Source organism: Aotus nancymaae, unplaced genomic scaffold, assembly GCF_030222135.1.
Source record: "Aotus nancymaae isolate 86718 unplaced genomic scaffold, 86718_ANA_hifiasm-v0.15.2.pri h1tg000014l, whole genome shotgun sequence".
NCBI lineage: Eukaryota > Metazoa > Chordata > Mammalia > Primates > Aotidae > Aotus > Aotus nancymaae.
The window spans coordinates 89764977-89774529 of NW_026988425.1; the positions used below are offsets into that span (position 1 = coordinate 89764977).

Consider the following 9553-nt stretch of genomic DNA (forward strand, 5'->3'; position numbering starts at 1 on the left):
TCTTTTCCCCTTCCCTTAGATTGCCTGTGTGGGCAGTGTCTGAGAGAATAGTTGATTAGCTTCAGGGATTCTTCTGTGAGTATTGGGGTATATACTTTTGTATATGTATGTACACATTTTTACTTCTTCATTATAGTGTTTCATTGGGTACCTGGTCCTTCACTTGGACATGTAGGTTCCTAAAGAGCCATGGAGTTATGGATGTATAACAATCTCTTCTCTCTTAACTCTTTTTATGTATATGGGTAATAATTTCAAAGTAGCTTGATTTTTTTTGAAGTTTTGACGGGTGGGAGGGGTCTAAGGGCAGAATATATACTCTTAAAAATGTATATATACTTTTCATTACTATATTGTATTAGTTCATGCTGTATCCAGTCCACTGCTTGGACTTACAGGTACCTAATTAAACGTGGAGGTCCGGATGTATGAAAATCTCCTCTTTTCCCCTTTCCTTATTGCCTGTGTGGGCAATAATTATAGAGTAGTATAGATGGTTTTTCTTTTTCACTCCATCTCCCTGTCTCCAGGAGGGTGGGTGTGTACTTTTCGAAATGTATATAAATGTTCTCGCTCCTTTTTCCAGTTGCTTCATTGTGTACCTAGGCCTTGCCATGATTGCTTAGGTACGTAATGAAAATTGAGGTTCATTCTATGAAAAATCTCCCCTTCTCCCCTTCCCTTATTGCCTGTCTGGGCAATGGCTAGTAGAGTAGTTGTTTAAGGGTTTGTGTTTTTTGTTTGTTTTTTTGTTTTTGATGGGGGGAGGTGGGGGATTTCTGGGTTTGTCTTTGTCTTTTGTTTAAATGTGTATACAAGTTTGCTAGTATTTGTTGTTGTTCTTTCACTCTCAAGCCAGTTGTAGGAATCAAATGTAATGAGGGACCCAGACCCAGGATTGTGGTAAATATTCTTTTCCTTCCTCAGAGCCTGTGTACACAAACAATAGTATATGAGCACTGCAGGGCTTTGGTTTTGGCTTTTTGCTTTTGAGGGTGTTAATGAGGAGTGGGATTGTGAGAGGAAAAGGCAAGATACATAATTTTTTTTTTTTTTTTTTTTTTTGAGGCGGAGTTTCGCTCGTTACCCAGGCTGGAGTGCAATGGCGCGATCTCGGCTCACCGCAACCTCCGCCTCCTGGGTTCAGGCAATTCTCCTGCCTCAGCCTCCTGAGTAGCTGGGATTACAGGCACGCGCCACCATGCCCAGCTAATTTTTTGTATTAGTAGAGACGGGGTTTCACCATGTTGACCAGGACGGTCTCGATCTCTTGACCTCGTGATCCACCCGTCTCGGCCTCCCAAAGTGATAATTTTTTTAAATGTGTATAAATGTTTTGCCACTTTTTTGTGTTAACTTTATTTTGAATCTTGTCCTTTGCATGACTGCTTAGGTAGAAATAAAGTTGAGATTGACTCTATGAAAAATCTCCCATACTCCCCATCCCTCATTGCCTAGTGGGCAATGGTAGAGTAGATGTTTGGTTTCTTTTGGGAGGTGTCGGTGTGGTGTGTGTTTTTGTGTGTGTATACACACACACACACACAAGAACACACATTTATGTGTATATACATTTTATATACTATATATATATATATACACACACACAAGTATTTTAATATATATAAATATTTGCTAAATGCTGTGTGTTATATAACGTGATACCAGTCCTCTGCTGGGACATGTATGTACATAATGAAACGTGGAGGTCCAGACGTATGATAACTCTCCTCTGTTTCCTTTCCCTTGTTGCCTGCAGGGGCAATCATTTCATATCTTGGTTTTTTTATTGTTTAATTTTTATTTTTTTGCAGGGAGGGGTTCTTTGGGTGGGTAGTGGTTAGGGGAAAAGGACAGTGTCTATACTTTTTAAAGATGTATATAAATGTTTTCATGTTACTGGTTTTGTACCTAGTCCTTTGCGTGGATATATAGGTACCTAGTGAAAATCGAGGATCAGTGTATGACAAATCTCCCATCCTCCCCTTTCCTTATTGCCTGTTTCGGCAATAGCAAATAGAATAGTTGTGTGTCGTTTACTTACTTGTCTGTTTTGTAGAGATTTTCTGTTTTTCTTAGGGAAATATTCTTAATAAGTATAAATATGTTTTCATATCTTTATTTTGTTTTGTTGTCTTTTGCATGGCTATGTAGGGACATAATGAAAGTTGAGTTTCATAATATGACAGCTCACTTCTTCCTCTCCTACATATTCCTCACTTAGCAGTAGTTAGTATGGTTGTTTTGTGGTTATTTTATTTTATTCTCTAGGATCTATTCCATTAAGGATGCAAACATAGAGATGAACATACATAATTTGCTGCTTTTTTCCTTCATTATTTTCCTTTAACACTTAGTCCTTTGCAGGGGTCTGACTGTACCTAACAAAAATAAAGACCTACTAAATCCCTGCCATCTGGCTGGAAGGTGTAGCAGTGTAGTGATGTAGCTAATGGCAGCAGGTGTGCAGCAGATAAGATGGGAAAGACACTTGGATATGGTTGAGCTGTGCAAACTAATTAGATCCAGCATTTCTTATATTGATTCAGATTGAATGAGATAGCGAAAAGGGACCTGTGCTTTTGTAAATTCTAGAAAGGCAAGAGGACAGTACTGAATAAAGGTGTGTTTAAACTTCATTGCTGATGTATCTCTTAGTAACTAGTAAACCGGTGAAGCTGATAAGCCAATGAAAGTCCTGTCTAAAACTCATTTGCAAACCCTTAAGAGTAGCTTCTTTTTGAGGCCTGGAATTCTGATTCATCTATAGAAGTTTATTATGATTCCATCAATAACATAGCTTGCGTACCTAGTAGAAATTGTTTCTTGGAATGAACCTTTTGAGTTATTGACGTGGCTCCGATGAATAACAACATGAGCCCTAAAACTAACCCAAAAGGAATTTTCTCTTTCAACCCCCACATCTGGCAAGACAAGCTGGCCCTTTCCTACCAGAGTTCTTTGTGTGGCTGCATCTTTCTCCTCTGTTCTCCATTGTATGCTTTCCATTTTGAGTTTCGTGCCTACACAGTTAGATGTCTTCTTCACTGGAATTCACAAATTGTATTTTGGTGCATATCGTGTATCCAGACCTGTATGTTCGCTTTAAGCATTCTTATATCACCGTGTCTCTTTATCTACCATATGGTAAATGTTAAAACTCCGCATTTGTCTGCATCAAAGAAAATGCATGTGCACACATTCTCCCTCCCTCCCTCTCTGCTTTCCTCCCTCCCTTCAAGCCTCTTAACATTGTTTGTTTTCTCCTTTATGATTCTTCTACTCCATGCTGAAGATTTGCCATATTACTATTTTGGTAACATTGAGTGATAGAACTCCTAGAAAATTTGCAAAGCACTGTTATAGACTGTATATCAAACTCTCAGGTTCTAGTGTTGAAAAATTAGCCTATACTTTGTTATTACTTATACCTGCTGCTGTAGGAAAAAAAAATGTTTATTCATGACACATTTAAATTTGATCATAAGTGAAAGAAAAAAGGGAACCTTTTTGGAGTTAGTCATGGTAGTCATTAGTGATATTTCTGAACAGTTCTTAATTTAAAATACTTCAGAGGAAGTAAAGGTGATGGCTTAGCTGGAGGAAATGCTCCAGAAGTTTCAACTGTATAAACCATCAGTACAATAATACTCTGCGTATGTATGTGTATGTAAAATGAGAATTACGGCATAATTGGAGCATTTGCATTAATCAACAAACTCACATTGAGACAAAACTTAGTCTTACAGCGGTCTTGATGAAAGCCAAGTGTTCCATGTTGCTGTGAAGAACAGTCTCTTTCAAATACTTTGGAAAGTAGCTACTTGGAAACTTGTAAAGGTATTACACTTTTATAGTTAAACCCCTATAGAGATCTTCAATTCCTTGAGTCTGAGCTTGTGGGTGGAATTCTAAATTTGTATTATAATCTGTCTTTTGGGAAAGATTTTGAAAATATGTATCTATAATATTGTATATGCAAATTGTGTTGTTTCACTTGTAAAGGGAAAAGGCTTATTTTTCTTTATATTTCTGATAACCTGTTTTGCATATGACCAGCACTGACTAAAAGGCATGTTTAACTGCAAACACTGTTGCTTTTTTGTGAAATGAAAATAAAAGTATTTAAATACAAATATTGTGTGGCCTTTTTGGATTTATATATGTATATATATAAAGTGCTATTTCTTCTTGGGTTATGGCCTCTACCTGGGCAGTTCCTGTATTCATTGTCTTTTGTGGTTAGTTTTGTGTTTCACCAGTATCCAGTATCTTTGACTCCACTTGTAGGTGCCCTTACTGGGCTCCTGTGCACTGCCCCACACCCTGCTCTGTCACCAGCCCCATTGTGATGACATAAGAGCCCAGCTGCCCAGTGCCCCACCCGGACACAGACTAGTGGGTGACTCAGGACTACCCTCTCCATTTCTGACCATTGTATTGGTCTGTGCACAACTTCCCAAACATGGGGAATTTTTTGAGTAAATTTCTTTATTGGTTCCAACGCAGGCCCCAGCAGCAGTGGCAACTGCAAGGGTCACCTCCGGTCTATCCAGACACTCTGACTGTCCAGGTTCAGCCCGCAGTTCCTGCACATGCGCCAGCTTCACAAGGGTCACCTCCTCTGTATGCAGACTCTTCATGTGGCCAGGTTCAGCCCGCAGTTCCTGCACGTGCGCCGGCCTCACAAGGGTCACCTCCTCTGTATGCAGACTCTTCAGCCGGCCAGGACCACCCTGCAGTTCCTGCGCGTGCACCACCCCGGGGAGCGCTATACTTTCATCGATTTTTTTTGACCCCTGAGCCTGGCCTTCAGCTCTGTATTGCAGTCAGTTGCAACATCCTGAGTGACGAACGACGGGACCCTCCTCCTCTTGTCTTGAGGCACCCCACGAGGAAGACACCCATGCTGTCTCCACACCACTTTGCAGACAGCAGAAGCACCGTGGGGATCCCTCCTGTAAAAGACGGAGTCCCAAATACAGAGCTGAGGGCAGAGGAGGAGCCGATGGACATCGACGATCAGGTAGAGACCCAGGGGCAGGAGGAGGAGAAAGGGGGCCCCTGTAGCAGTGGGGGAGCAGCATCTATCTCGAGGCCCCTGGAGACTCAGGGAAACCTTGCTTCCGTCGACTGCAGTCCCAGGGCCTTAAAGGGAAATGCCCATAGCAGGAGCCTGACAGAAATGAACAGGACTGACAAGGCCCAGGTGCCTGTGAGTTTCCACTCCAAGGGCCATGGAGTGCCCAGCGCACACAGCCCTGCAGGAGGCGTCCTTCCCTTTGGGAAGCCTGACCCAGTGTGGGGATCACTCCAGCGTAGAGACCCCTAAGTGTCTCCGCCATAATGGAGCTTGAGCCCAGACACATTTCTCCCTCCCTGGAAGCAGTCGAGCTGAGGGAAAGAAGGAACTGAAAGGAGTTTGATATTGCAAAAGTCTATTTCTGGTTCACTGACCTAATATTATGGCTGGGTGAAGCCTGTGTGGTTTTATTAGACATTGTGTTTCTTGAAGTTTTTGTACTGGGCTAGTTTTATCACTTTGTTTACCAGGTATTCACTGAAGCTTGCGATTATTCGCATGCCATTTGAAATTGTTGTCCTCAAGATTTATCGCTTGCTTTGACAGTTGTAAAATGTTATCTTATTCTTGTAAGTAGAAAAGGTCATCTGTTTGTTTTATGATTTTTTGGATCAATCTTTACGTACTAGTTTTATCTTGATCCCCAGGCTTGCAATGTTCTATTCCCCTTTGTTGTAATGATTTGACGTCAGCCATTGTGGGCTGAAAAGTATATAATGAGACCCTGTGCATGAAATAAACTGCTGACTGGGGCATTGCCTCATCAGTCCTCCAGACCCCATCTTTCTGACATTCTTTTCTTCTGCACACTCTCTCTTCCAGGAATTGGGGCCCAGTTCCATCCTAAGAGGCCCCAACAACCCAGCTCCAGCAGTGCTCCCTGGCCCAGTTCCTGGCTGTTCCCACTGGCAGAAAGACCACCTCAGCAACACCTCTGATACCACAATGGAGTGGGAGGACACCCAGCCCAAGGATGCTGCAGCTCCTGCAGTAGGCAGCTGTTCCCCATCCACAGCTGGCAGCCACAGTCTTCGACTGGTCCCTCCCCAGGAATGGAGGTGGGAGAGAGACGTGGGGCCCCTACCCGCTAAACGTCCCCGCAAATCCCTGGAACGATTCAGAGGCACCACAGGTGGATGTAGAAGAACAACATCCAGAAGACTTAAAAAGTGAAATGGAAGAAACTACAAGATGTGATAAACTGCAGTGCCAGCCAGCCTGCCCCAATGTCTCCCCACCCTGCCCCGATGTCTCCCCACCCTGCCCCAACCCATCTACATGTCACAAATCCCAGCTCCAAACAATATAAACATGTGTCTAAATCCTAGACAATTTTTAGTGCTCGATTCTTTCTGAAAACTATTTGGCTTACTGTTTTTAGTTTAAAATAGAATCTGAGGGTCATTACTGTAATTAATTAAGATTATTTTTTGGATAATCAAAATATGCTTGAAAAGTAATAGAGTGTTTTTTTTCATTTTAGAAAATAAATGCAAGGCTAGCCTTTAATTTTCTTAGCTGTCATGGTAAATCAAAATTAACTACAGCTTAAATTTGTATTGGTAGTCAATAGTAGGTGATCACTCAACAATCTGTATTTGAAGTAGACCAAATTTCAGTTTAATCATGTAATAGTAAATTTTTTTTATGTTTTTGATGTCTTCTCAAAAATCTATCCACTGTTTACTATTGACGCCCCAAAGACCACTGTGATGTTGAATTTTATGTGTTAACTTGACTGGGCCAGGGTATGCCCAGATATCTGGTTATACATTATTTCTGGGTATGTTTGTGAGGGTGTCTCCAGGAGAGATTAGCTTTGAATTGGTAAACTGGTTAAAGCAAATTTTCCTCTCTGATGTGGCTGGGCATCTTCCAGCCCACTGAGGACCTGAATAAAACAAAGCTGAATTTTCTCTCTCTGCCTAACTGCTTGAGTTATAGCACTGGTCTTCTTTTCTTGAACTGGGACTTCCAGTATTGGTACTCCTGGTTCTTAGGCCTTTAGGCTTAGACTCCAATTTACACTATTATCTTTCAGAGTCTCCAGATAATAGATGACAGACTACAGAACTTCCCAGCCTCCATAATCATGCAATCAATTATTAAAACTTTTTATAATTATTTTATTCATTTTGTTGTAGAGGTGGGGTCTTGCTATAGTGCCCTGGCTGGTCTCAAATTCCCAGACTCAAGTGATCTTCCCATGTTGGCCTCCCAAAGTGCTGGGATTATAGGTGTCAGTCACCATAGCCAACGGTCAATTACTTGTAGTAAATATCTATCAATCAATCAATCAATCAATCTATCATCTATCTATCATCTATCTATTATCTATCTATCTATCATCTATCTTTCGAATCTCCTAGTAGTGCTGAGAACCTGACTAATACAACCATTATAAAAATCTGTTTGTCAGGCAAATCTTAATGGATATATGGCCCTGAGTGAGAATGTCTCTCCATAGAGTCTTAGCATGGTTTCAGAATGAGAAATAAGGAAAAGTTATTTATAGAGTTTGAAAGTCTGGGCTGGGTGATCTTAAGGCAGGCCTTGGAAGGTTGAGACCTTACAGGAGTTTGTCAAAGTTTAGGACATAATAGTTTTGGATATGCAGATAACAAAGATGAGGGTCTCCAAGAGAATCTGGATGAACAAGCTGTTAATCTTGATAAATAAACTCGTTAGTTAATACAGTCTTGTGTTGTAGTAGCAGATGTTTAATGGAACAAGAAGCTAAGTTGTTTTGCTTGATCCCAGCATTGTGTAACACAGGGACAAGAAAGTATGCCTGGCACAAGCATTAGCATGGGGTAGGGAATTATGTTAGTTTAAATTTCTTGATTTTATATTGGATCTCTCAAATCATTAATTATACAATAGAGGACTAAAATTCTGAATTGCCATTTCTTAAAACCAGTTGAAAGTGCAATTGTAAGATCTCTCATTTTTCTCCTGTGATAAAGGGGCAGATTAGTTCTTATTTTCATATATAACTAACTTAATATTAGCGATTCTATTGATGTTTCCAGCTAATATGATATTTTAAATCATAGTATAAGATTTTAATAAATGAATTCCTTATTTAATTGTGCTGAAACCAAATGTCAAACCTCTCTGAAGTCTGCACATACTGAATTAATTTTGAAGAGTATTCATTAAGACCTTGATTTAAAATTGTGTAAGTGCTGATGGAAAAAGAAATAAAGTTTGTGGAAAAATTATTTCTTAATAAAATAATATAATTTTCATATGTTACCATAAAGAAGATTTAAAATAAAATCGAGAAGTCTAAAATACTGACCTATTAATAGAAATAATATTTTGTATAAAATATCACTGATGACAAATATCTTGAATTAATATTAAAAATTTTAATAGTAAAAGAAAAAATAGCCTTCAATGTTTGTTCAATAGAAAAAAATAAATGGAAGATTTTACAGAGATGTAGCCATTACAATTACATTCATGCAAACGTTTGAATTATGTAAAATTGTATATGGGATAACTCAAGTGTAATGAAACCAGAAAATCATATTTGCTGAATATATAATTTTATGGCAGACATTATCAATTGCCTGCCAAATATCTAGTTTATTCCATTTTACTTGCACTGATGTTTGAAAGGGAGAAATACCCACCTAAGCACAATCATGTCCCAAATTTCTTTAAGATACAGGTGGCCAAATGTTTTTCTGCTATGGATTTCTGGGAAACTTTTGTTTTATTGACTTAAGAACTGTTGCATCCCCTTTGATGTCTCCTTCTTCTTTCTGGGCGGACTATAGGGAACAGCTACCTTGCCAATATGAGGTTGCCATGAAGATACAGCTGTGATGTAAGAATGGAGGAGTAGGGAAAACGAAAGGTCAAGGTCCCTGGAGATACTATAGCAGCCGTGGTCTGCCTGTCTCTGTACTGCTTATTGTGCTAAAACAGAATAAAAAATAGTAAAAAAATTTAAAAAACGAAACATTAGGAAAACAACGCCTTCTCTTTAATTAAGCCCCTGTAATCAGGTTTTACTGAAGAGTCTTTGAGACACAGTTGTCTGACAAACACTTCCTTTAACAATGTCCTCGGGTCTCTTGCCGATGTGGGTTTGCTGACATTACACACAATATCTCTTTGCTCCAAATGTTGAACTAATCAGGCCTGTTTTTTGGTGAATTCCAAAGAAAAAAAGAAAAGAAAGAAAAAGAAAAAAGTCTTAATATGTCATTTATTTTTCTATTTCATTTTTACATCTCTATTTCTTTTTCAGTTTAGTGAATTAAAGATGCAGAAAAATGTAAATAACTATGTTGTGAAACAAATAACACATTTTTCTTGAGAAAAACAAGCGAGCTCTATGCCACTTGGATTCTAAAATAAGATACATATTTCAAAACAATGTCCAAGAACTGTTTATTAATTTAAATAATAGATTCATTACCAAGCCGTGGCTTCAACTGCGTATAGAGAACTAGT

General features: G+C 39.3%; 1 protein-coding gene across 5 annotated transcripts in view; it reads left to right on the plus strand.

Moving 5' to 3' along the window:
- The window catches only part of LOC105711053 (leucyl-cystinyl aminopeptidase-like), a 73931-nt gene extending 64691 nt beyond the window's left edge, over window positions 1–9240 (plus strand). For 2 of the 5 annotated variants that reach the window (XM_064376185.1, XM_064376186.1), the window contains exon 9: window positions 4510–9240. In XM_064376185.1, coding sequence (XP_064232255.1) covers window positions 4510–4803 — 294 coding nt within the window. In that variant the 3' untranslated portion in view covers window positions 4804–9240. Of the gene's footprint in view, window positions 1–19; window positions 4137–4509 lie in introns of those variants that run through there. The other 3 variants (XR_010342618.1, XM_064376188.1, XM_064376187.1) reach the window with 3 other exon arrangements.
- Window positions 9241–9553: the final 313 nt, after the last annotated feature.